Source organism: Apis dorsata, unplaced genomic scaffold, assembly GCF_000469605.1.
Source record: "Apis dorsata unplaced genomic scaffold, Apis dorsata 1.3 scaffold_44, whole genome shotgun sequence".
Classification (NCBI taxonomy): domain Eukaryota; kingdom Metazoa; phylum Arthropoda; class Insecta; order Hymenoptera; family Apidae; genus Apis; species Apis dorsata.
This window is the reverse complement of record NW_006263346.1, coordinates 1,469,731-1,496,303: the sequence shown is the minus strand read 5'-3', so window position 1 is coordinate 1,496,303 and position 26,573 is coordinate 1,469,731. Positions and strand designations below refer to the sequence as shown.

The following is a 26,573-nucleotide window of genomic DNA, read 5'->3' as shown; positions in this document are numbered from 1 at the left end:
TGAGTTCTCGAGGCCGTGGATTTAATTCTCGGGGAGGCAGTTCTTATAGAGGAAGAGGTGGCGGTAGTGGAAACGAATGGAATAGTGGATCAACAGGAGGAAACATGTCTAGCAGAGGAGGTTATTCCTCGTCTAGAGGAGGTCGATTTAAATATTCAACTACTAGTTATGATTCTCGTTCAAAATATAATTCTGGTTAGTCAATATTTATATTTTTATATTATAATATAATATAAATTAATAAAATGATTATATAATCTATCTATTTTATGAATATTATTTTTATCAAAATTAATATTGATATTTATATTTATAATAGGAGGTTCAGAAAGATATTCTAGTAGAGGAGGAAGAGGTGAACATTCAAATAGTTACAAAAGACCAAGGGTAAATATATAAATAAATAAATTATAAATTAAATAATTATATATATAAAATTAGCATATATGAAAAATTTGCTTTAATAATTTAGGATTCTTATTCTGGAAGAGATGAACATCGTTCATCAAGTGATTCAACTCGTAAAAGGATGAGAAGTGATTCATATCAGGTATGTATTTTAGAAGTTTAAGTATAGCGATATTTTTATTGAAAGACATTTCAAAAAAAGTGTTAGTCTATTTTGTTTCAATCTCCTGCCGTGCTGTGGTCAAGAACCATTTTTTCATCTTGAAAGCCCTGCTTCACAAAAGTTCTCAAATTCTTAAGTTACATAGCATGAAAAAACGATGGTCCTGAAAGTTTTTTTATCTTTAAAATTTAAGTATGCAAATTTAAGTATGCAAATTTAAAATATTTTGTTCCATATAAAAAATATTTTCAGGACACTCGTCTAAACATTAAAAAAAAAAAAAAATTAAAAAAAGAAAGAAAAGAAACAGTAGGCAAGGCATTCATAAGTCGTCATACTTTCCTTTCAAGCGACGAGCCAACGGCTACTTGAACACCCATTCTTTTTGCGTTGGGACACTACTGGTGGAACACTACGAAAACATCACATAATTAAAAGATGAAATACACCTAGATGGTACTTAATTATTGCCTGCACACAGTTGCATTAAATATTGAGAACAACCTGAAAAGTATCAGAACCAACAGATGACTAGATATATACATATATGTGCGTGTGTGTATATATATATATTTATAGAAATGTGAATTTTAAAATGTCAACATTACGTCAGTATTGTTCTCTATCTAAAACAATATGTGCAACTGAACCAATTTCCTACACAATGCAGATCAGTTAACTGAAATATTGAAAGCATCCCTACATTGCCGCACCGCAAAAATTTTTAACAAATACTGCTCTATACAATTTTCTAAATTACATCAATTAAAACTTATCATTGAGATAATGAAGTAAATTGTTAATAATGTCAAAGTATCGTAGACCTTTCCAATATAAAGGACATGCATCCTATGTTATATTCAATTGAAAATGAGTGAGAAACATGAACCTTTTTTAAATATATATCTATAATATGTACCTCATATCTACAGGTTGAAGCTAGAATATGTACTGGAAAGCATTATAAAAACAGTGAAAGTACACAATATATTTTTCACATATTTTATCCTTAAAGAAAATATACAAGGATATAACATTATAACTACAATTTTATTAGTTTTATTTGATTTCTTGGTCCATATAAGTGTGCATAAGGCATTGAATTATATGAAAGAGTGCTTTACAAATAAGAGTATATAAAAACACATCTATCTTTATGCTATTAAAATTGGAAAGGTCTATCAAACAAATAATCCAGAATCATACAGAATTCAGTTCATTTGATATCTTCAAGCAAACGAATGCTGGTCAAAGCTACTATTCTGAACTCGTACCTGAAATGAAATGACAAGACTGCTATTACATTTTTTGAAAACTAAAAATTGTTTTTAATATAATAAATAAAAAAAAAGGGATGCAGAGTTATTTATATTTGAAATATGAAAGATAAAATAATTTAGGTGCTTTTCAAGCTTAGGCAAGGTAAATCTATATTTTGGTGATCCAACGGGAATGGGTGTAGTGACCGTAACAGTACAAGGTTGGATGATTTTTATTAAACGATTGGCACTATAATGAATGGTAAATAAGGGAGTGCAAAAGAATCAACTTGGAATGGAATTAGAAAAAATATATGGAGAATATCAGATAGGAGGGAACAAAGGGGAGGAATGTATATAGATTAAAAGAGAGAAGGGCAGGAAAAGAGAAAGATACAATGGGAAGGAGCACAATTGAATTTGATTTGGCAGGGTGGAGGTAGCGGTAGCGGCTCTCAGAGGTATTCTTCGTCGTATGGTGGTTCATCTGCATCAGCTCCTTATGACGATAATAAGGGATCGTCATCTTCGGCCGTGTATGAGGACAAGAGACAGAGCGAACGTGCTTCGTCATACCATCGCTCAGAGGACCGTCATTCAGCATCACGGAGCTATGCACCTCCACCACCCCCTCGAATTAGTGAAATGGCACCTCCAACTCAGAGATATAGCTCGAGCCGAGGGCGAATATCGCATCAAAGCTCAAACTACAGAGGTCGTATTTCAACTCGCGGCAGCGGAAGAGGGGGTGGATTCCATCGCATGAGCTCTCGATCGGACGTCATCATGGCTCGCAAGCGTACTCTACACTCACTCGACTATCGACGCAAGCTGCTAGGATCGCGATCGCGAGACTACATCCAGCGTGTGCGCATGACCACAACCAAATTGCGCAGGAGGTAATTAATTAATAAATCACTTACCAACCGCAATACCGTCCTAGTAGCCTGCTTGCTTATTTGTCAGTAAACGAACTGACTATATCTGACTATAATGACCTGAGAGTCAAGACGATGATAGATATATAAATGGTAAAAGAAAACACAAAAAATGACACAAATGATCGCACGAAACCAATTGTACTGCCGAGAGGCAAACTTTTCGCAGGGTTCTAAATAAAAAAGGGAATTGATTCTGATATGCATAAATACAATGCGTATATCATCAAAATACAATGTAATTACTTTTGATATGAGAACTACTATAATACTTGTACTTTACGAGATCATTATTTATCATTCTTACACATAGCGGTGATTAAAACCAGTATAAGAACGTTGTTTCTTATATATATATTTTAAAACGCGAAAATGCGGAAACATAAGAGCACAATGCAGAGCAAAAAGGCTGAATAGTTAAGACCTTTATTGCAATACGAAATGCATTCATTATGGGGGATAAAAGAAAAAACAAATACTATCGCGATATTTGCTGTATATCAACTATAAGAAAACAAAATTTTGATTGATGATATAATGAAAGACAAAGGAACCAGAACAAGACGAAGGGAAATAATGTAAGTCAAAACAAAATTGCTGTGTCGTTAGTAGCGGTACTACTAGGCTATCCGGAAGTAAAAAGGAGTCAGGATCAGGAACCAGTATGAAGGACAAGGATAGAGAGATGACCAAAGCTATTAACGCTGAATTTTCCGATGACGATGAAGAGGATGATGATAACAAAAGTAATTGGGATGATGATGATAAGGTAACTCCATAGGGCTGATAATATTTGCTCCTATTGTCTATATGCATATTGTGTGCTACTAATGGCAATACTTACTGTAATATTTACCGACATTAATTCAGCCACATGAACGCGATGATGAAGAGGAAGAGGAAGAAGAAGAGAAAATGAAAAAAGATGAAAAAAGAAAGAAAGAAAAGCAAGATCGGGAAAGGCAAAATACCGAAGATGAGGAAGAAAAAGAAGATGAAGTAAAAGAAGATGAAGATGATCGAAAACATGAGGTGAGGCTAATTAAAAAAAATTTTGCTATTTTAATTATTAGCTTCCCGTTACGATGAACATTTGTTACGCGTATATTTTTAGGATGATGAAGACGATGGGGATGATGAAGAAAGAAATGAAAACGATAAAACAGAACACGGTAGAGCTACTGGTTCAGAAGAATTACCTAGTAGAAGAGATGGGAGAAAATTTATTAAATTAACTTGTCCACATTGCGCTCATCGTAGTGTTACTTTCAAAGAATACTCTTTGCATTTGTATTCGGGCCGTCATAGTGCAGCAATGAGACGAATCGCATCGCGTCATAAAGCAACTTTAACTCGTATGCGTGTTTTGCAACGACAAGAACAACGACGTGTCGAAGCTCGTGATGCTGCGCGTGGTACTTTGCCTTCTCGTACCATGTTCTGTCCGATTTGTAAACTCAATTATCGTTCTCTTAAAGCAGCACATCAACTATCTGATTCCCATCGTCAAATGAAACGATTTCTTACACCATTTTGCCGCACATGTCGTATTCAATTTCGATCACCAATGCTATTTGAAACTCATATGTGTTCTTTGGATCATATTAAGGTACTATCTCTATAATAATGTTAAATCTTTTGAAGTTTTAATATATTTTATACCTATATATCTTTCAGAGAAAAAGTGCATTGAAAGAAAGAATGAACGCTGGCAATGGTGAAGCGGAAGCGGATTCAAGTGGACCAGAAGAAGATGACAAGGAAGTTAATCTTGATAATTTCATGACTTTGGATTCTGTAGGTGATGTTGATGGTAAGTATGGTTATTAAATTACATTTTTCTAACAAACGTTAATTTTCATAACAATTATAAATAATTTACATAATAGAAGATGAAGAGTCTCCTGAAAAAAAAAAAGAAAAACCGGAAAGTGAAGGAACAAATGATACAGAAAAGAAACCTAAAAGCAAACAAATGATTAAAGTTGGAGCAGAATATATAAAACGTGTCGAGGTTCAGTTCTGTGAATTATGTAAGCTATATCTACCACGTAGTGAAAATAGTGAAAGAGCAATAGCACTTCATTGTTCAACTAGAAGTCATCTTAAACGGTATAAATTTAAAACGATTTCATGAATTTATTTTTATTTTTTATATGTACAATTGTTGATATAATTTTAATATATCACAGATATGTGCGCGATAATGATGATAAAGCATTGCGAAGGCAAGCAGAAAGAATACATCTGCAATCATCGTCATCTACCAATAATACTTCTACACCAAATGCTGCAAATAGTACAGAAAATGCTAAATCTCCAACTAATTCTGAAGCACCGTCTACAAATAACACATTGCCAGTAACTACAACTGATGGCACTAATATTGCTGAATCTAGTAAAGCAATTGAGCAAAAAGGGACTGTCGAATCTGAAAAGAATATAAAAGACAACAAAAATGGACAAGCGGAAGAAGAAGATGATGATGATTACCCAGGCGATAGTAGCGATAAGTTGTGGGATGATGTCGATAAAGACTTGGGCGATATTTTAAGAGAAACAGAAGCAGGAGGTAAATCAAGTGATGATGAAGATTCTCGTTATGATCGTTTCCGTAATTCAGATAAGAAACAACAACATTCTGGCAAGGATAAAGAAAGGGATAGCGAAAAGAATGAAATAGATGAAAAAGAAAATATAAAAAAGCAAGAAGTGAAAGTAAAAATTGAAAAAATAGATATGTAAAGTCCAAGAATTATTAGTACGTTTCAACCATATCCTAATGTGATTTTATTATTTTTCTACAAAAATTTGTAAAACTTTAAAAACCATAGAAAACGTATAATATCAGAATTTCATACAAAGCAATTATTTTTTATAAGGTTAAATAGTTATTTTCAATCAAGTTGACAAAACTCTATGTATAATACTATATTTGTTCTCTATAAGTTTGTTGTAAAAATGTTGTAAAAATGCGTAATTTAAACATTATTTGTTTCATATAAAATTGTGAGTATGAAACTGTGTTTAGATTTTTATTTACTAAATACTGGACATGCTTGAAATGTACACATTGATATAAACTTCATAATGTTCAATTCCTTTGTAATTCAAATAGTCACTATGTACGCACATTCAGTGACAATGTTGACAAGAACTGTTGTAAAGGAAATTATTCATATAAGCATGTTAAGTATAGTTATGTAAAAGTAGCGGTTATTTGTGCATTGAAAATTTGATGGAATCTACAAAAAAATAACAAAAATATCTAATTAATTTCTAATTATTAATGTAAATGAATATATAACAAAATCGATAAACTTGTCACTTTTAGATAAGTGTAATAAATATTATATACATCTTAATACTATGATTTGTGTTTATCTTGTAATTTAATAGAGCAAATTTTTCAATAATTAAGATTTATTGAATGAATTTTTGTTTATGTATTATATTTTCAAAATATTTTATAAATATAACCACAGACTAGATAAACCTGATATTGAGATTTTGTGTTTTAAAATATTAACAAAAAATCAGAATGTTATAATGTATAATTTCTACATTTTATAATGGTGAGTACAAAAATTATATTTAATTTAATCATAAAAAAAAATTGATAAAAATCAATTCTCGTATTATATTCATTGCATTGTAGATTTTTAACATTTATATTATACATTTATTATTACATCTTATTATTTATATTAAATATAATACTGTTAAAGTTAAATTTATTTTTATATATTGGTAATATACAATTGTAAATGTAATTATTTGTGCAATATAAACAAAAAATACATAATTTAAGATTTTTAATAAATAGGTTAAATTAGAAGACAATAAAGTTAATTAAAAACTTTCTTCATAAATTTTGTAGAGTAGATAGATATAGATAAGAACAACAAATAGTAAAATAGAATAGATAAAATAAGAATTCAAGATATGCATCATTTTTTGAGTGTTTTTGATTTTGAAACTATCTTTAATATTCAATATTTAGGCATTAACTATCAATTCTTATCTATTACTTATTACTATTACTCTTTTATTATATCTATTACTATTACTTATTTTTCTCTTATTATTTATTCAATGTTATCTATATTAATTTTATCTGTGGGACTTTAGAAATGGAATTGAATCTGATCAAATAATAAGAGAAGAATATAATGGCAACAATATAATCCGCAAAATAAAGCTTTTTTAAGCATCTATTATTTTCGATTTTATACATTGTTAAACATAATGATTTATTTATGATAAATTTAAAATTTTTAAAACATTAAAATTATAATTTTTGATTTACCAAATTCTGTATGGCGTCACTAATCAAAGTTTGAGATATTTTATGATTTTGATTATTTAAGTTTCTAAACTTAATTTTAGATTCTAACAATAGAGACACCCGTTCTTATGTAGCTGTTATATGACATTTTATTTCTCCCACTATTTTCAATACAGGAATCATGTGGCATCTTTGGATATCAAATATCGTAAAAACTATTCTATACTTTATTTGTAGTTATACATAATCTAAATTCATGTAATACATCAGTCAGTAATCAGCTGTTCAACTATGTCGTTCATATTTTTTGTACATGACTGCCTATTGATCAACATAATGCCGAAGCACAGTATAATCAGTTGTTGATATGTTTTAGATTGAATAAATATTTTTAAATAATTTTTATAACAATTAATAATTGACAGTGAGCTTCTGCATGAACACGAAATTTGTAGCATAAAATTACAGTATTATTAAAGTTATATAATATCATATACATTGTCAGAAATTTTACAAAAGGAATAGTGTGTGAAGAGGTTAGATTTATATATGTTCGTTTGACAGCATATGAAGGTGAGATCTGATGCCAAATTAAGATCATAAATAAAGTAAAAACTAATTATAAATTATAATATATATATATATATATAAACATATAAAAAGTCATTATTCTTAAAATAATTATATTTCTATAATCTTGAATTGTGGAAGATGCGATGCGTATAAAATTCTACACAAGGTTAGATCATCTTTAATGTTTGACGTTAGATCTTAATTTTGTATCAAACTTGTGTATGAATAATATAAATTAAAAATTATAATAATAATAAAAAAAATTTACACAGAAATAAATTAAATATAATTCTAATCAAATAGTATTTTTAAATTTAAAATATTTATAATATTTATACATATATCATTAAAAACAGATAATATACATAATTATAAAAGATTATTAATTTATTTATATCGCATAAATAAATCATTGATTAGAATTTCAAAAAATATATTCATTAATATTATTTTTGAAATATATATATATGTTGAATTTAAATTTTATTACAATATAAAATGAATTTGTATTATTTGAAATGAATAATAATATATTATAAATAATATCAGAATCTTCAGAAAAATAATGGGTCAAACACTTAGTGAACCTGTAACAGCTAAGAATTTAGCATGCTGTAGAAATTCAAACTACCGAGTTGGAAGTTCTTGTATGCAAGGTTGGCGCATCAAAATGGAAGATTGCCACGTACATATACTTTCATTACCTGATGATCCTGGTACTGCATTTTTTGCAGTATATGATGGTCATGGAGGTAAGAATAAGATAAGAATAAAATTTTTAAAGCAAAAATATAATTAAATTGTTTAAAATTATCTAAAAAAGAACAATTAAATGTTGATCAATATAATACATATTGAAAACATATATTATTATATTAATTATATTAAAAGAAGAATTTTAAAAGAAAATTTCAAATTCCTATATAAATTTCTATTATAAATAATATTAATAGGTGCAGCAATGGCACAATATGCTGGAAAACATCTTCATGAGTATATAACTAAAAGAAGTGAATATAAAGCAGGTAATATTATTCAAGCAATACAACAGGGTTTCTTGGAATTAGATAGAGCAATGCAAAATGATGCAGCACTTAAAGATGAACAAGCAGGAACTACTGTAATAGCACTTCTTATAAAGGATAATGTTATATATAGTGTAAGTTCTTCTTTAGTTAATTTTTTTTTTTGTTATTGCTATTATTATTTTATAAGACTATTATAGGCAAATGCAGGTGATAGTAGAGCAGTGGCAAGTATAAATGGTAATGCTATTCCACTTAGTCGTGATCATAAACCAACATTGAAGGATGAACGTGAAAGAATTGAAGCTGCTGGTGGTTGGGTTGAATTTAATAGAGTTAATGGTCAACTAGCATTAACTCGTGCTCTCGGTGATTTTATGTTCAAACGAAATGAACGTAAATCTCCGCAAGAACAAATCGTTACTGGTAATCTTAAATTTCTAACAAAAAATTGTTTTTTGTTAAAATTATGCTAAATTTTTATAATTACAGCTTTTCCTGAAGTTCAAGCTTTTCAAATAACAGAAGATTGGGAATTTGTTGTTTTGGCATGTGATGGTATTTGGGATGTAATGACAAGCAACGAGGTAGTTAATTTTATAAGAACACGTTTAGTTCAATCGAAATTCGGAACAAGATTAGAACAAGATACATTGGATCCTGAAGAAATTTGTGAAGAACTTATGAAACATTGCCTTGCACCAGATGCTTTAATGGGTACTGGTTGTGATAATATGACAGTTGTTCTTGTATGTTTTCTTCATGGAAAACCATATTCTCATTTGATTTCACGCTGCAAAGAATCCATTAGTACAAATTCTTAGTCACTTAAATTATTAATATTTTATGTGTCGATTATTTTTAAAAATTCTTTATATTTAATTTTACATCATAATGAAATAGTATTTCATCATCATATTTCATCAAAAGTTATAAAATTTACTAATTTTTTTATGAATTCTTATTGTTTTTAAGTTTTATGAACACAAATTTTTTAAGAAATGATTGATCTCTATTAACAGTATTTTTCTCATCATATAATTATCATGACATCTTATTTATAATTTCAAAAAGCAAATTACAAAAAGAAACTGAATTACAAGTTTTTATTTACAATTTCAAACAATGGACAAGTAATGCCCAGATATAGGTTTAGTAACAACTTTAGTAAAATGCAGTAAGTTTTCATTCAAAGTCCATAGCGGTCTTGTAAAGAAGAAACAGCCGCATTGGCAAGGGAACTCAATCTGCCTGCAACTTTATATACTCCTTGACGTACACTTTCTCTAACGTCATCTAAATCAACATCAGCTCTTCCACCACTAAGACGCATTGACAAAGAAGCAGTGGGAGATGTTGCTGTAGAATTTCCTGTGCCAAAATAATCAGCTGATGAAATACTAGAAGAACCTTCAAAACGTCGCAAATTACTTTTACGTTCCCACTGTAATTAAAATGATATCAAATTTTATTTTAAATAAAAAAATAAAATATAAAAATAATATTGATATAATATAACAACTCACAGAATCATCATCTTTGCTGTCTTGAAAATACTGATCTGAACTAATAGCCTTGGCACTACCAAATTTTTTTTGTGCTTCTCCTTCTATCATTATTTTATTATCAGTTTTACCAATATTTACTTTGTTTGATGGAACTATTCGTTTTGGTGGTTCTGGCTCTGCAATCACAATAACTTCTTCATTGCGAGATTTATTATTTGTATTGCTACTATATGGGGTTGATAAGGCCGCATAAAATTCATCTAAACTAATAAAAAGATCTCGTTCAATATCAATATCTCTTGGTCTTGGTTCAGAAGCAGTTATAGTCTTTGATGATGTTTCTTGTGTTATTGTTCTCATATCACCAAGTGCAGAATGACTTGCACCACTGTAAATTATATACATTTTAATACATTATATTGTGTTTTTATAGTATATTCATAACTGTTCATGCAGTCTTATTAAATAAAATTATAATTCTTCATTTATATATATATATATATATATATATATACAAGATATCTCAAAAATGTTGAACATCCATAAAGTGGAGATTCCTGAAATAATTTCAAGTAAAATTTTTCTTTCGAAAAATTTTCTTGACGATTTTGTTAACGAATTATTAACAAAAAATATTAATCACTTACGTAGTCTAATCGATAGTAGCGTTGGTTATATACTATTGACCGAACATGAGAAAGTCCAAAACATCTCGAAGAAAGTATGTTGAATATAACAAATATTTTTTTATCGATAAAAAATTACATCGAATTATATTATAAATAAATAAATAAATTATATATATAATTAATTATATATAATATAATATTTAATATACTTTGAGATATTATTATATTACTTGGATATTTTCATGTTCGCTAATGCTATTGCCGCGGTTCGATTAAGCTACGTGCTTTATTGACTAATTTTTTTTTATTAATATCTCGTTAATAAAACCATAATAAAAGTTTTTACAAAAGAAAATATTGCTTAAAATTATTTCAGGAATGTCCAGTTTATAGATGTTCCAATATTTTTGAAACATTGTATATATTCACATATATATAAATATATATACGTACAAATTAAATAAATAATTTTATAAATAAAATACAAACATTACCTTCGTGAATTAAATCCCATACCAAGACGTTCTGCTTGCGTTGCTTTGGAAGGATCTAATTGTTTCATTTTCTGTTCCATTTTTTTAGCTTGTTCATTTAAATTCTTTTCATAACGATAGGCAAGACGAGTAGCAAATTCCTCTTGTTCTTTTTTTATATTTTCTTGATTATCCTTTTCCTGTGGCTCTTTAGTAGCTTCGGCAACACTTTTTTCTAATTCATCAAAATTTGTTTTAACTCTCTGAGCACCTAATCCACCAGCTTTTTTTCCGAACTATTATAGAAGTATAAAAATTATTAATATTTTTTTTTAAATATATTAATATTGTAATTAATATAATTTTCAATTGTATTATTTTTTTTAAAAAATTAAAAAATAACTTATATAATTAATTACCAAATTACACTAAAAATATAATAAAAATAAAAGATCAATTGTGCATGATACATACACTACTTCGTTTATTTTGAATTTTTCTGACACCTATGGTAGATTTCCTCTCAGATATCAAATTTGAGGTAGAATCAGATAATTTAACAGTAGGTCCTAAAGAATTAGCAGCACTTTCTAAGCAATCTTTTTGATTATTTTTGTTTTCATTATTTAATATAGAATTACAAATTGAAGAATTGGAAACTGAATTTTCTTCCGTATACATTGAAGATTTATTATGTGCTTCAGTATTTTCATGTTCCTTAAAAAAATCAATTTCACCTTGTTCTTCGGACATTAATGTTGGACCTTCATCCAAATGCAACTACAATAAAACACAATTTTTGAGAATGCAAATCTTGAAAAAAAATTTTTAAAATTTAATTCTTTTTGTAATGTTATATTTTATGCAAGATACACACATATGGATAAGTTAGTTATTAATAAAAATACTTCAAAATAATTCATCAGTGTGAATAAAACAGAACATACAATGATATATAAATAATTTAAAAAAAAATTGTGCTATTAACAATTGAAAGTAAAAATAATCATATATCAATTTTTATAAAATTATCTTTTAAAATAAAATGTTAAGCAAATTTAGTTTGATAATGTTTTTGTGAAAATAGTTTTACAGCTCACCATTGTCTTATTTTTTGTTGAAGGAAGAATAACCTATAATTATCACATATTTGTAGTTATAAAATGATTAACTAAAGTGTATGTTCTGTATGGAAATTTATATAAACAATATAAATTTTACCTTTGTTCCATAACGTCTCATTGCTTGAGCAGATGCTTGTGCCAATTTTTCTCTATATTGCATAGCAGCACGTGAATTATATTTTTGCTGAGCATCAGTTGTTGAACAATTGTGTTGTGCAAAATATTTTTTCTGTAAAATATAATAAAAATTTATTTAAAATCAATTATTATCAAATAATTTCAAATAATTTAATAAAATAAAAATAAACTAATCATAGTAATTATAATAATAATTAATAATTTTGAATTTTATTAATATGAACACCAACAGCATTTGCATTTCCACCCAATTGCATATTTCTCAATTGTAACCAAGTCCAATTTGTATCAAGTTGAGTAGATCGAACAAATGTTAAATGAACTCCTAATCCTCGATGAACTGCAGAGCAATCGATACATAGGAAAACACCATAAGTTACACTGGACCATGCTGGATTTTTTGCATTGCAATCAAAACATGTCTGGAAAAATCATAATATTATATCAATATTCTATATTATAATAATATATAACTAATTATTCAATTATAAATTTCATTAACGATTATTAAATTCTTTTTAAAAATTAAAAAATTTTATTAATATTTTTAAAAAATAAATTGACATAAAATATCTTATGAAATATGTTTGTCATTATAAAATTCTAGGAAAATTACAGGTTGGGAATTAAAAATATGACATTATGTTAAAATTATTGTTAAGTCTATTATTGTATAGTTTTGTACAGTTTCATATTTAATATCATAAAATAAAATAATAAATGAAGAAACAAACCTTATTTGTCGGAATAGCTCGTAATCTTTTAAAAATCTCTTCAATATCACTTTTATTAGGTGCTGGATCTGCCATTTTTGACGTGTTGTCAATGGCCTCGCAAAGTATTATGGGACGCGTGGCGATGGTAAGGATATTATACTTAGAGGTCGCTTATTTGCAAATTGAAGTTTAATTTAAGTTTAAAACAAATATTGATAATATTTTAAATTCAACTGAATATTGTAACTTAGATAATTGCTAATTATTTTTATACATTTAATATATAATATATATAATATATATAATATAATAAAGAAAGAAAAAGAAAAAAAAATGATATATAACAAATAAAACAACATATTTTTATTTTATTTTTTTATATTAATGAATTTTCTTATTAATTTATTAATAAATTTATGTTTATATTTTTAATTTTTATTATTTTAGAAATATTAATATTAAAAATTTATTACAAAATTTTTTTTATATGAAAAAAATATAAAAATTTCATATATTGGTAAACTTTCCTTTTAAATTTTTTTTTAATAATAAATTTATATTCAATTTTAGAAACATTAGTACTATTGAAAATTTATTATAAATTTTTTACATGGAATAAAAATAAGGAAATTAAAAATTATATAAGTAATATTCAAATATTATATGATTATTAAGACTTTTTTTTATCATTTGATATATCAGATCGTTGTCCAGTACTTGGAGAATCACTTACATTTACTTCTTCTTCTTCTACTTCCAAATTATTTAATCTATAATCATTAATATTATAATGCTATATATAAAAATTAATATTTATATAAATAACTTACTCATCTTGTTCAAGATTATATAACATTTGGAAACCAGCATCAAGACTAGGAGGAAAACCCATATCAGGATCTAACAATTGAAGAGTTGGAACTTCTCGATAAACATTACCAAATTCATCAAGTTCTTCAAATTGCAATTTATTAGCTGCTTCATCTAAAACAATCCTATAAATTGAATAAATATTAAAAATAATTTTTTTTTTTTTAAATTTAGCAGCTATTTCATCACAATTAAATACTTAGAATTATAAGCATTAAGTTCAAGTTGCCTCTGTTTTTCCATCATTGCTTCAACTTTTTTTTTCATATTTTCTTCAAATTTTAATATATATTCTTGATAATAGTCATGAAGAGCACATATACCACCAATTCCTGTTTCCAATAAAACTCTTTCTAACATATCCTATACAAGAGAATCAAATATATATTTTAAAAATTTTTTATTTTTTATAGTAAAATAGCAAAAGTAAAATAATATGAAATGAAAATAAATGATTATTAATTAATTAATTTTATATTACTGGAAATCCATGATCTTTTTGTTCATATGCTGCTTTCATTAAAAGCGTCATTCTTCTTAAAAAATGACCAGCAATATCTGTAAGTGTTTCTATAGCTATATTTGAAGATTTTTCAAATCCAATATGTGCTAAAAGAATAATAACTGCATGCTTTAATATATAACGAGATGTTTCTGGTGTAAGATAATGTATTGTAGAAACTTCTTTAAATACACTTCTAAAAAAAATTATATTAATTTTTTATTGAATTTCATGTTTTTTATATTTATATATTTATATATTTTAATACCTTTCTTTTTGTATTGATAAGTTATGAAATGAATTTTGTGTTTCTTTTTCTTCTTGTAAATCTTGTGTTTCAATTGTTGTCATATTTCCTAATACCATTCCTTCTTCCTATAGTTAATGTAAATATTAATATACAAAGATAAAATCTATATACATTTTTTATTAAATTATTACCATTATTCTTAATTGTTGATGAAGATTTATAGTATTTAATACATGAAGATTTCCCATAGGTAATCTATAAATAAAAAAGAAAAAAACTATATCATATACTAAATATAAGATTTATTTTTTAATTATGAATAACTTTACTGAATATATTCAGATTGCCTGTCTATTTGAAAATCACAATCAGGATTATTTGATTCTTCCATAACTTGTCTCCAAACATTTTCTATGATATCTGGAGTTATTACTTCTTGTTTTAGAGTTTCTCTTGCAGGTAATTCTCCCCATAAAGAACCAATTCCACTATTTTTAGTAGACTTCATTGTAAAACTATGACTGATATAAAATATATTGATTTTTATACTTTTCTTTTTATTATTTATCATATTTTAAATATATTATAACATAAATATTATATATATTAAATATAATATATCTAAATATTTCATTCTTTCCATTTTTTATTATATTATATTATAATATAATATATATATTAAGTATAATATGTATAAATACTTAATTAAAATTATATTATATTTAAAAAAATTATTGTCATATATTTTTTGAAAATTTACTTAATAACATAAATGATAATAATTTTGTTGAAAATAATTTTTTACATTATAAATTAAATTTAAAATAAAAAAAAATTTTGTACTAGTAAAAACTTTCAAATTTTAGTGTTTTCGTATATAAAATACATATAAAATAATACATATAATATTTTTTCTATTAAAAAACCCGCGTTCATATATGTATATAGCTTATGCGCTATGACACTATACAGAAGACATCATTACATTTTGGTTAAAAACTTATAATAAAACAACTATCTAGTTTAAGAATTATAAGAATTTCGAATTTGTCTATCAATATTTACGACTTCTTTAAAAATGATCTTAAAAATTATCTTTTCTGAGGTATTTAATAAAATAAACAAAGATAAATTTCAATTAATTTGCATCTCACTTAATTTATATATTAGTAATACTTAATAGGTTACTATTTGTGAGGTTAGAATCATATTATAGTTGAGCGCCATAATTTTATTTCATTACATTGATTAATCGAAGTAGTTTTCGATATATTTAAGAATCGATATTATTTCAAGTATGTAATAATAAAATAAATAAACTATATTATGAAATATGAATTTTTATATTCTACAATTAATTAAATAAATAATAATAACTAAGTTTCAAATATATTTTACAATATATTTTTTATCTATCCATTTATATTTATTATATATATTATATATAAAAGTATTAGCAATCTAATATGAACATATTTATTTAGATTACTTTAATAATAACGACAAGATATTTTAAAATTATGTCCAAATATTTTAAAAATTACAATCAATTATTATTAAAAATTTACGATTCATTAAATATCGATTTTCGTTATCTTTTGCGCATGCACAGTACATCACGTATTGTGATGTACTTTCCATTTTTTTAAATATTCTTTCAATAGATTAGAAATTATCTAAATATTAGAAAAATATGTATTATATTTTAAACATATATAATTATTTTTTATAATTATTTTTAAAGTATAATTTATTATAATATACATACAATGGAAAGCGCGGCAGCTTCAATATTAAAACGAGCAGTAGAAATGGATAGCAATAAACAGTATACAATGGCTTTAGTATTATATCAGGAAGGTATACAAATATTACTTGATTCTAAAAAAGGTAATATTATACATATATTTTATTAATAATTTTTTTTAAATTATAAAACTTTTTTTTATTAAGTAATATATCTTTATTTTTATTTTAATTTATTTAAAATAAAAAATCATTAAATTATTATTTCAATTTACCTGTAATGTATTATAATTAGTAAATTAATGTAAATTATAATTATTTAATATTATAAGTTATGAATTTATTATGAAATTAGTAAAATTATAGAAACAACAGATCCAGCTAAGCAAAAGTATTTTGCTATCAAGGCATCAGAATATTTGGATAGAGCAGAAAAAATAAAAATTTTAATTGAAAAAGAAAAGGCAACTGGTACATACAGAGAATTAATTAAAATTGAAACTGATAGCATAGGACATGGTTATGGTACTGTTTTTGGAAGATTTTTAGATGCAACTGTTACATATATTAATATTGAAGATCCTTATATAAGAGCATTTCATCAGGTATTATTTAATTTTAATATAGTTTATAAGTTATATATTAAATTTTAAATTATATTTAAAATAAAATTAAATTATATTTAAAATATATTTTAAATTAATTATATTTTATTTCTAGTGTCAAAATTTTGTAAGATTATGTGAATTAGCTGTGAGAAAATGTCATGCATTATCTAAAATATCTTTAGTTACAACTCTTGATCCAGATGATAAGAAAAATCAAATAGCAAGATTAAATGAATTGAAACAAAGTTTATCATCTCATCTTATTTCTTTTGAATTTAAATTTTCTGATACTCTTCATGATAGACAAATTATGTAAGAACATATCTTAGTTGAATATGATTATTGCTATATATTGCTATTTCTTTTTTATTATAAATTGCTATATTTTTTTCTTATTTTATATATGATTTTATTTTAGACTTAGCAATGGTTGGATAATTAAAATCGGTCGTGGATTGGATTATTTTAAACCACCTAATGGAAAATTTGTATTAGGTGCTTGTGATCTTGAACTAAGACCTTGTTCAGAAACAACTATAGATATATTTCATAAAAGTCAAGTAAATAATGATCAAAAAGTGATTTAAACTGTAAATTAAATAATAATATTTTATAATAATGATAAATAATTAAAAATGAAAAAATTAATTTTATATATTCATTACATTTAATTGAATTTAAATTATATAATTTTTATAGAACTTGACTTGCATTGCACAGAATTACAATTTATATTATAAGTAATAAATATTATTTTTAACAGTATTTTTTATATTTTTTATATCTATGAATCAAGATTTTTAACATAATGTATATATTATATCATATTTAGATATATAAAGATATATAAGAGATATATTTAATAAATATATTTTTAGATATATTCAATAGATTTATTTTTTTTTTATTATATAAAAGTATAAATATAAAATCTCGTTTATCTCATAAGATACAACATATGTACAACTTCAATATTTTAATCTTATATTAATCAATATATTAATCTTAATTCAAAGTACTAGAATCACTGGCCTTTGCAATATCAATTTGTTTTGCGGCTTTCCTACATGCCTTTCTTAAGGATTTTGTATATTTTAATAATCCAGCTTCAATTTGATTTTCATCTTCAGTTAAAAGATCTTCAGCTCTGTATGATGGAAGACAATCTGCACCTCCGACAGCAACTACTTGTCTTGCAATCTCTGGATCCACACAGAGTCTTGTAAGTGCTGCGGCAGCAGTAATTTCTAATCGTCTATATGCATCCTCCAAGCCAGGAGGTCGCATTCTAAGAAAAGAAACTAATGCAATAGAGGCACGAACTTTTGCTAAATATATTCGAGCTTCAGGTATACGCGCTAGTTCACTGATAAGAGCTGCTACTTGTTCCATTAACCAAACATTTCTTCCAGCTGACTTTTTCACAGTTTTTAACAGTTTTTTAACTGTTTCTTGTTCTAATATCACAAGAGCATATTTTTTGGATTTGGACAAGTGATTGAATGCAGCTGCAACTAACAACAAAGTCTGCCCACAATTGGTATTTTCGACTAGACAATTTAAGGATGGTATTAAATCTTTTGCAAAAGATTCCAAATAAGGTAAACCTACACCATTAACCCAAGGTGCAGTAATCTGCACAAGTAATGCTGTTGCTTCCATTTTTTCCTTCTCAGTTATATTATCTGCGACTAATAGGTCTGTTAATATTTCTGGACCACCATCTTTAACAAATTGGTTTATCGCCATGGCGGAACTACATACACTTGCTAATGCTCGTAAAGAAGCTGCGACGAAATCCATTGATGTTTTTCCAGTAGTGATTACAGATGTCAAAAGTGCTCTAATACCTAAACATCTTGTAATACTGCTTCCTGCTCGAGGTCCTGCTAAGCCTAAAGCAGTTAAAGCTGCTAAAGCACCTCTAGTTAATGTGGTATCATCTTTCGGTGCTTCTTCCAATCCTCTGACTACTCTCTATAATATGATAATTTTAATATTATATTTTTTTAATGTATAACATATTTTTTATTATTAATTATTTCACAATATTATATAATATAAAATCTTACTTCGATATAAAAATCTAAGCGAGTATTTACAGCATTGTCGACAAAATTCTTCATATTTTCTAATTGCGATAATATTTCTTTTAAACTGTTTTGATGAATTTTACGCGGGGATGGTATACCCAATTCCGAAAGCAGGGAAAAAGCGTCATCTTCTATGGCACGTAGAAATTGTTGTTCTAATCTATCACTTTCTAAATGTGATATTTTGCTGTAAAAAATAAAATCAGTTATTAATATCGTTTATGTTATCTTTTCTATATTCGATATCATTTCTGTAACTTCATCAATTTTAAAACTTACATGTAAAATTTTAAATTATTCTCAAATATACTTACTCAAAAATATATTGATAATGTTGATCAAATTGTTCAGCTCTAATAAGTAATTTATTTGCAGCTGCAGTAGCTAAAGATGATAAATTTTTCAAATCAATCATTTCACCTTTTTCATCCAAAAACTCGCGATACTTTCGTCGTGGTAAAGCTTTGCTTTGAAGAGTATTGTTACATTCATTGTCTGTTTCCATTGCAAGATCACTCAACCATGTTCTTATTGATGAAGATTGTCTATAATTTCTGGAATGTAACACAGATTTATAAGCTGGTTCCGTTTCTGAAAAGTTAATTGCTATCGATGAATTTGCGCTTCTTGGTGTAGCCACATCTTCCGGTGGTTCAGTTGCATATAAAAAATCACCGAGATATTCATCTTGCAAAGAAACAGAAGAAGGAATTTTTGATGTATCTACTTGATTATCTTCTGTTCTGTAAAAAATTTAACATAAAATATAATTAATAAAATGAAGCCAAAATAAAAAATATAATATTGATAATATTTTTTCATATTAATCATTAATTAATTATTATAAGATTTATGAAAGAAAAATAGTCGATTCATACAAATATAATGAAATTTTACAAGTATAAAATTGTTTTTTCTTTAAACATTTTTATTATTTGTTATTTATATTTATATTAAAGAAAAAATTTTTTTTTCTGTTAATATTTAACACTTAATTTATCTTATAGATTTATATTTTTGTAATAAAAATAATTTAATCCGTTAAGTATGTTGCTCTATTTTAAAAATGTTTAAACAATTTAATTGTATCGCAAAAATGAAAAGATGATGAGTATACTCATCATAAAAATTGTCATTTCTTTATACTTGTCATATAGCTAATAGATTAAAGAACAATATCAATTTGATTTTTATATAAGTCTACATCTTCAATTTCGGCTTCTTTAATTTTTACATGTACTGTAAATATATCATTTAGTATATTAATAATATATAAAATTATATTAATTATATACTAATTAATTATATAATAAACAAAGTTTTTTTAATCTTTTAATATGCTTACTCTTTAATATTTTTAATATTGATCGAATTTTACTAACAATTTTTATAATATTAAAAAATATAAATAATATTCTTCATTTTTTTTTATTTACTTTTTCACTTAAATATTTTTATATTGTTTTATATTTATTTTTTTCTTCTAAATTGAATAGATTTATATATAAATAAATATTTAAAATTTAAAATTTCTATTTTAAAAACAATTTCTGTTAAAAACAAATTAAAAAATTGTATACGTAATACTTGAAATATTTTTTCAATTTATATCGTGATTATTTCAATAAATCAAATATTAAATATTTTTCTATTCAAACAAAATCAATATTTTCGAGAAATATTATATAGATCAAATTATATATCGCATATCAATATTATATATAGATCAAAGAATCTGTAAAAAAAAATCCGTATTTTAATAATAAACTTTTCCTTATGTTATTTTAAGATAAAAAATATTATTCTTTTTCTTAATAAAAATTCAATCTCCAAGCGCATCATATAATAAATTTATCTTCAAAACCATATTATTGATTTAAATAAAAAAATCTTCAGTAATTCAATCATATCATAACAAAATGCTTTTCTATTTTATTTCAATAATAAAATAACATTTCCCTTTAATTCAGAAATATTAAATTTCTAACAAATATTATGGATCACATTTCATAGATAACATAGATTACACATAGAATCTACCTTAATCGTGCCATAACAAGACAAGATGACTACTGTTTCAACTACTGTTGTTGTGACATAGTTAAGATCTAATCACTGTCCAATTCGCACAACAAAGTGCACAGATTTTGTCTTGGAAACAATCGAAGATTGACAGAAGAACGGATATACTATGAGCGAAAAGCTGACTAATCAGTCAGCTTCGGAACTAAAATCGTTTTCTCATGGACAATGATGACTAATCCCATTTTCTTTGACTAAGCTGTACGCCATCACCTGCACACGATCCACGCGATGGCTGGAATTCTTCGTACATTTGCTGTCGCACCGGGATACACCGGGACCGTGGTTGACTCAAACCGCGTCGTTCTTTCATTTAGGTATTCCTCGTATGGCACATTGCATTGAATCACGTACTGGCGCGCGTATATCTATAGGGTGTCGAAAGAAATACGTTCCATAGCCTTGGTGAATTTATTATATTACGTAATAAAATTCATTCAAGAATCAGTAAAAATTAAAATAAATAATCCATTTAGTGAACATTCAATGATGATTTAAAAATTTTTTAATAATTTGAAGACTTTTTTAATTTTTTTTGCATTTAGATTTGTAAAAAGTTGATTAAATATCTATTGTCATTATTTTTTTTCTTGACAAATGCATAAAAAAATGAAAATATTAATCAAATTATAAAATAATATTTTAGATGATTAATATAATTTTTCGATAATAAATATTATTTTAATTAATGTTATTTTTGATAAATGTTATTTTCTATATTTTTTATATTTATATTTTTAATGAATTTTATAATTTTTTATTTATGTATTAATTTTATGTAAGAATAGACGTTACAAAACAAGTATGTAAATTGATCATCCTTTTCTACAATGTTTCCTGCTATTAACACAATCTCTATAAGTTAGTATATACTCCGAATATTAGATTAAACTACACAAAATGATTGAATTTAATTTACGTTGTAAATATTTCAATGTAAATTAATCGATGTTAATTGATGATATGTCATAATACTTTCCCATTTCTTATTTATTATTATTATGTAGTTCAAATCCCATAAAAATTAATAAGGAATATCTAATAGTCTCATGATATATCATTATATCATTATATATGATATATCATTATATCATTATATATATATTTATTAATTTTTTTTTGACTTTTTTAAATATTAATCACAAATTCTTTCAAATTATCAATGATGATTTGAAAATTACATTTTAGAAAAATGTAAAAATAAAAATGTAATATAATTTTAAGAAGTAGAAGTTTCAATATGTCATTTTGTATCTATTCTTCTCTAAAAAGAAAGAAATTAAAAATTTTAGTTAAATAGTTAAAAAAGAAAATTATAATACAAATATAATAAATATCAATTCCTATTTTATAATATACTTTTTACATATATTTCAATAAAATATAATATTATAAATATAATATCATTAGTCAATATTAATATCATTTATCATAATAATATTAATATCATTTTCCTTTTTTTTATTTTTTATTTTTTTTCCTTTTAAATACGTATAGAATCAAAACGATCACAGAAAATTGCGCAGAAATTCTATTCATTAAATTTTCTGTCAATAAATCAAACGTGTCGTTTTCGTTATGACGCATTTTGTATAATGAGAATTTAATATTCCTGGTGATGAGTTGCGCTATTTCCAATGCATCAGATCTAAGTAAGTACGTATATATGCAGACATACGACGATGTACCACCATTGTATAGGGGTAAATGAGAGTTTACGAAACAATCAGAAGAATAACATGGGAAGTGCCTTACGTGTTGCATTCCTATCGCTTGGCTCACCCAGACATTTATCGTGACAATTCATGTTCTCAAAACATACATCCTTTTCATTTTATCAACTCATAGAAGGCGCGGCTTACTTTCAAAGATAATGTCTTTTGATATAAAATCCTTTAATTTTATTGATCAAACATACTATAAAGATATTTTAAGTTTGAAATTATAGTGATTAAAATAATAAAATTAATAATTTATAGTATTATTTTGTTTTCCTTTTATCTCATTTTTTTTACGATGTTATTCCATCATATAAATAACATAAATTGACTGTAAAATATACTTTTCTGATATTTAAACTAATGTAACATAACATTATAATATCTAAATATAGAACAAATAGTACAAGCGATGAATAATTCTCATCAAATTTATTTTAAACTATCTTAAAAAATTTTAAATTATAATTAAAATATATTTTAACTCTCTTAACTTAATATATCAATATAAAAATAATAAATATATTAAATCAATCAAATCATATATTGTATCTGATCTTAATTGAATAATATTTTTTTCAGTTGCAAATTGTGACTACGATATCTAATCGAATTTTTTCGAATTTAAATTACCTTTGTGTACTTGATATTCCTACATGTGCGTTGAACATCATTATATGATTTCGAGGTAAAGTTCGGGAGTTCTTAGGCGTAGAAGTATATGTTGGATTTGGAATAGTTTCATCTTCTAACCAAATAACACCACTTTTTGGATGTATTTTATGTTGTCGATCTTTAACTCGCTTCCGTCTTCTTCGACGCCTTGGTGTTTCGTTCTCATAAAATTCAGAACAGTTCGATCGTTCGGAATCAGAGAAACCAGAATCCAAGCTTCGAAGATCTTGACTCAAAGGACTGCAAGATCTATTTACCAAACCGATATTATTCTCGTCTTTTTTATTTTTAATCTTTGTATCCATCGTAGCTCTAAAATAAATAAAAATGATTTAAAAAAAAATAATTTTTTATTTTCTATATAAGTTCATATAATTTTATATATATATAAAAAAAATATTTATGAGACAATTTTATAAAAAATCAATATGTATCAATAATTATATCAATATTTTCTTAAGATTTTTTATTAAACTAAATTAAAAAGACTAAAATAATAGTAATTTATTTTGCTGAGAATATAAAAATAATATTTTATTCTAATATTAATATAATTAATTTTTTTAAATAATTCTATAAGTTTAAACTAAATACATTTAAACTAATTTATGTTATAATAATAATAATTTATATTTGAAATTAATAATAATAATTAAATAATAATAATAATGTCCTAATTATTACATTATTGTATATAAGAAAAATACGGTAATCTGCGAAATATTTCTATTGAATTGAAATTTATAAAATTAATAAAATACATTAATAAGTTAAAGAAAAATCGAAAGAATTTAAAATAGTTAAATTATTCATTTTAGTTATAAAATTATCTATTTCATTAAATATGTTGAATATTTTTTATAAAAAAAAATATATATTAAATATAGAAATATATTACTTATAAATAAATATAAAAATTTTTTTATAAAAGTAAACAAATATAAAAAAATACAAAACTTACAACAGAATAAAAGATAACACTTAAATATGGAAACAATGCTCAACTTATCAAGCATTGTTATGATTAAAAGAATTACATACGAGAATAAAGGTATCGATGTCTTCCATGAATACAATCCAAAGTTATAGAGCAATTCTTAAACAGCTTGAACGCTTGAAAACTTATCGTATGGTTCTGAAGTAATTAAAGTTGCAGCGGTATGAAAGTAGTGTTGTGTGTCAATGTGATAAGGAAGAACCGATAATAAATGAATAAACGTGCTCGAATGAGTAAACTTATAACATTACAAATTTTATTCCGATTAAAATAATTTTACTTACGTTTGAATTATATTTTCTTCATGAATCGTTGTCATAGAATATTGTTCATTGTTTTCCTTTGGACAGACGCGAATAGCCGTTATATTTTCACTATTGATCGTATCGCTGGTATCATTGATGCTGGATGAATGTTCTTCCTCTTTGGTTATTTCAAAATTATGTGCAATATTTTGTTTGATTTTGGTGAAATCGTTTTTCGAGGCAAAAGGATTCAAACTTTCTAGATCCTGAGACGCCATATGATTCCAGAACACTTTGCTTTGATGTCTCTTGAATGCACTCATCTTTTCTATTCGCTTTCCTCGACCAACTTTCGCGACTCTAATTTTTTTTTTTTTTAAAGACTTCAATATTGAATTTGTTAAAGTAAAAATTGGTTAAAATATTTCGAAAAAGCTGGTTAGAAAATTCGATCGACGGATGAACAGTGGAACAATGCGATAGCACACTAGGGTGGTTTCACGATTCAGTAGAGTGGAACGACCCTCCTATGGGTCGCGTGCTCGAAGAACCGTATGGTGTCCGATGCAACCCCCATCGAAGAATCCAATCGTTTTTCGCATTGATATCAAGAACTTCTTTTTATACTTTCATTGCATTTACTTTTTTCTTTTTTAATTGTATTTTCTAAATAATTTTTATTCAAATTATATTTTTTAGTATGCAATAAAAATATTAAATTTATAATTTATAAAATTTAATTAAAAACTTTAAAAATATTTCATTATGTCATTAAATAATTTGATGATTAATTTTTAATAAAAAAATTTAAAATTCATTTTGTTTTATCGTTAAATATTAATCACGTTTTGCGTACTTATAGTTTAGTAGTTTATAATAGATATAATATATTGAAATTCTTCGAAATTTATGTATAATAAATCGATAATCTATTTGAATGCATTTGAATCAATCGATCTAAACGTATTGATGCTTCGCGAACGACTGACTCGGATCGAGTCGCTTCCGACTTCCTTCCATAAGTCGCGCTCCCTTCCCGCCTCGAGTTCGTAAGCCAACTCGTATGAAAATAAAGCTCCTCCCCTTTTCTTTTGTCGCCTTTACAGGGTGCATATTCCAGTATGTGTATCCTTCTGTGCTCCAGTATGTGTAATCCATGTGTAACCGCCAAAGCGTAACTAGGTGCATTCTTTGTGGAATGCAATGGCGTAAATAGAAATTCAATTTAACTAGTTTTTTCAAATGTAATGTTATTGAATATAAATATTTCGATTCCTACAATAATTAAAAACTTTCAATTAATTGTTTAAGAAGAAAAATTGCAAAACTTTAATTATTATTATTATTATTATTAATATTTACATTGGTTTTTATTATTATATATATTAGCAAAACAAAAATAAACACGAATATATTATATTTATGCAAAAATTTAAATTATTTTGTGTTTAATATTCGCTTTTGAAATATAAATACATAAATAAAAAATACTCTATATTTATTCTATATATATACTCTATATTTAAAAAAATAATAATAATAAAA

General features: G+C 25.3%; 6 protein-coding genes across 17 annotated transcripts in view; 3 read left to right on the top strand and 3 right to left on the bottom strand.

The window, feature by feature from the left end:
- The window catches only part of LOC102672521 (uncharacterized protein DDB_G0283697-like), a 7,774-nt gene extending 1,590 nt beyond the window's left edge, over positions 1–6,184 (top strand). Inside the window, exons 3-12 of one of the 4 annotated variants that reach the window (XM_006608771.2) lie at positions 1–195; positions 320–387; positions 473–550; positions 2,263–2,729; positions 3,381–3,537; positions 3,639–3,800; positions 3,883–4,377; positions 4,446–4,581; positions 4,658–4,880; positions 4,961–6,184. In XM_006608771.2, coding sequence (XP_006608834.1) covers positions 1–195; positions 320–387; positions 473–550; positions 2,263–2,729; positions 3,381–3,537; positions 3,639–3,800; positions 3,883–4,377; positions 4,446–4,581; positions 4,658–4,880; positions 4,961–5,513 — 2,534 coding nt within the window. In that variant the 3' untranslated portion in view covers positions 5,514–6,184. Of the gene's footprint in view, positions 196–319; positions 388–472; positions 551–2,262; positions 2,730–3,377; positions 3,538–3,638; positions 3,801–3,882; positions 4,378–4,445; positions 4,582–4,657; positions 4,881–4,960 lie in introns of all 4 variants that reach the window. The other 3 variants (XM_006608769.2, XM_006608770.2, XM_031514465.1) reach the window with 3 other exon arrangements.
- Positions 6,185–7,242: 1,058 nt separating this feature from the next.
- On the top strand, positions 7,243–9,485 carry LOC102671874 (probable protein phosphatase 2C T23F11.1). Of its 4 annotated transcripts, none has more exons than XM_006608766.2 (5): positions 7,243–7,629; positions 8,188–8,381; positions 8,583–8,788; positions 8,855–9,080; positions 9,147–9,485. In XM_006608766.2, the coding sequence occupies exons 2-5, from the start codon at positions 8,195–8,197 to the stop codon at positions 9,476–9,478; spliced, it is 951 nt and encodes a 316-aa protein (XP_006608829.1). In that variant the 5' UTR covers positions 7,243–7,629; positions 8,188–8,194; the 3' UTR covers positions 9,479–9,485. The 4 variants fall into 4 exon arrangements, with proteins under 4 accessions (XP_006608829.1, XP_006608828.1, XP_006608826.1 ...); XM_006608765.2 differs by having other exon boundaries at positions 8,179–8,381; XM_006608763.2 differs by lacking the exon at positions 7,243–7,629 and adding an exon at positions 7,654–7,795 and having other exon boundaries at positions 8,179–8,381.
- A 168-nt stretch (positions 9,486–9,653) lies between these two features.
- Positions 9,654–13,408, bottom strand: LOC102672284 (ADP-ribosylation factor GTPase-activating protein 2). 2 transcript variants are annotated; one of them, XM_006608767.2, is made up of 8 exons: positions 13,261–13,408; positions 12,757–12,948; positions 12,486–12,617; positions 12,365–12,397; positions 11,739–12,044; positions 11,286–11,560; positions 10,181–10,550; positions 9,654–10,098 (listed from the first exon to the last, which is right to left on the bottom strand). In XM_006608767.2, exons 1-8 carry the CDS (start codon positions 13,333–13,335, stop codon positions 9,844–9,846), a joined length of 1,638 nt encoding a protein of 545 aa, XP_006608830.1. In that variant the 5' UTR covers positions 13,336–13,408; the 3' UTR covers positions 9,654–9,843. The 2 variants fall into 2 exon arrangements, with proteins under 2 accessions (XP_006608830.1, XP_006608831.1); XM_006608768.2 differs by lacking the exon at positions 12,365–12,397.
- Positions 13,409–13,770: 362 nt separating this feature from the next.
- LOC102671102 (STAGA complex 65 subunit gamma-like) lies at positions 13,771–15,934 on the bottom strand. 4 transcript variants are annotated; one of them, XM_006608758.2, is made up of 8 exons: positions 15,771–15,934; positions 15,194–15,379; positions 15,056–15,119; positions 14,883–14,989; positions 14,594–14,810; positions 14,342–14,475; positions 14,073–14,237; positions 13,807–14,012 (listed from the first exon to the last, which is right to left on the bottom strand). In XM_006608758.2, the coding sequence occupies exons 2-8, from the start codon at positions 15,370–15,372 to the stop codon at positions 13,913–13,915; spliced, it is 966 nt and encodes a 321-aa protein (XP_006608821.1). In that variant the 5' UTR covers positions 15,373–15,379; positions 15,771–15,934; the 3' UTR covers positions 13,807–13,912. The 4 variants fall into 4 exon arrangements, with proteins under 4 accessions (XP_031370268.1, XP_006608821.1, XP_006608819.1 ...); XM_006608756.2 differs by having other exon boundaries at positions 13,913–14,012; positions 14,312–14,475; XM_031514408.1 differs by lacking the exon at positions 15,771–15,934 and having other exon boundaries at positions 13,771–14,012; positions 14,312–14,475; positions 15,194–15,372.
- LOC102671433 (MIT domain-containing protein 1) lies at positions 15,833–18,367 on the top strand. The gene is made up of 5 exons (XM_031514453.1): positions 15,833–15,969; positions 16,609–16,754; positions 16,977–17,215; positions 17,331–17,530; positions 18,349–18,367. Exons 2-5 carry the CDS (start codon positions 16,634–16,636, stop codon positions 18,350–18,352), a joined length of 564 nt encoding a protein of 187 aa, XP_031370313.1. The 5' UTR covers positions 15,833–15,969; positions 16,609–16,633; the 3' UTR covers positions 18,353–18,367.
- Positions 18,118–25,740, bottom strand: LOC102671560 (protein inscuteable homolog). 2 transcript variants are annotated; one of them, XM_031514395.1, is made up of 6 exons: positions 25,068–25,230; positions 24,828–24,921; positions 23,745–24,098; positions 19,626–20,054; positions 19,291–19,498; positions 18,118–19,195 (listed from the first exon to the last, which is right to left on the bottom strand). In XM_031514395.1, exons 3-6 carry the CDS (start codon positions 24,089–24,091, stop codon positions 18,224–18,226), a joined length of 1,956 nt encoding a protein of 651 aa, XP_031370255.1. In that variant the 5' UTR covers positions 24,092–24,098; positions 24,828–24,921; positions 25,068–25,230; the 3' UTR covers positions 18,118–18,223. The 2 variants fall into 2 exon arrangements, with proteins under 2 accessions (XP_031370255.1, XP_006608823.1); XM_006608760.2 differs by lacking the exon at positions 24,828–24,921 and having other exon boundaries at positions 25,068–25,740.
- Between the last annotated feature and the right edge of the window lie 833 nt (positions 25,741–26,573).

Coding starts and splice junctions, on each gene's coding strand:
- LOC102671874 (XM_006608763.2), top strand. CDS start 7,773: ATGCGTATAAAATTCTACACAAG. Junction 7,796..8,178: donor CGTATAAAATTCTACACAAG/GTTAGATCATCT, acceptor AAATAATATCAG/AATCTTCAGAAAAATAATGG. Junction 8,382..8,582: donor AGTATATGATGGTCATGGAG/GTAAGAATAAGA, acceptor TAATATTAATAG/GTGCAGCAATGGCACAATAT.
- LOC102672284 (XM_006608767.2), bottom strand. CDS start 13,335: ATGGCAGATCCAGCACCTAATAAAAGTGATATTGAAGAGATTTTTAAA. Junction 12,618..12,756: donor TGGGTGGAAATGCAAATGCT/GTTGGTGTTCAT, acceptor TATATTTTACAG/AAAAAATATTTTGCACAACA. Junction 10,099..10,180: donor ACAGCAAAGATGATGATTCT/GTGAGTTGTTAT, acceptor TTTTAATTACAG/TGGGAACGTAAAAGTAATTT.
- LOC102671102 (XM_006608756.2), bottom strand. CDS start 15,372: ATGAAGTCTACTAAAAATAGTGGAATTGGTTCTTTATGGGGAGAATTA. Junction 14,238..14,311: donor CTTAATGCTTATAATTCTAA/GTATTTAATTGT, acceptor TTCAATTTATAG/GATTGTTTTAGATGAAGCAG. Junction 14,013..14,072: donor TATAATCTTGAACAAGATGA/GTAAGTTATTTA, acceptor TAATGATTATAG/ATTAAATAATTTGGAAGTAG.
- LOC102671433 (XM_031514453.1), top strand. CDS start 16,634: ATGGAAAGCGCGGCAGCTTCAATATTAAAACGAGCAGTAGAAATGGAT. Junction 16,755..16,976: donor ATTACTTGATTCTAAAAAAG/GTAATATTATAC, acceptor GTAAAATTATAG/AAACAACAGATCCAGCTAAG. Junction 17,216..17,330: donor ATATAAGAGCATTTCATCAG/GTATTATTTAAT, acceptor TTTTATTTCTAG/TGTCAAAATTTTGTAAGATT.
- LOC102671560 (XM_006608760.2), bottom strand. CDS start 25,351: ATGAGTGCATTCAAGAGACATCAAAGCAAAGTGTTCTGGAATCATATG. Junction 24,099..25,067: donor GAAGAAAATATAATTCAAAC/GTAAGTAAAATT, acceptor TATTTATTTTAG/AGCTACGATGGATACAAAGA. Junction 19,499..19,625: donor CATTATCAATATATTTTTGA/GTAAGTATATTT, acceptor TATTTTTTACAG/CAAAATATCACATTTAGAAA.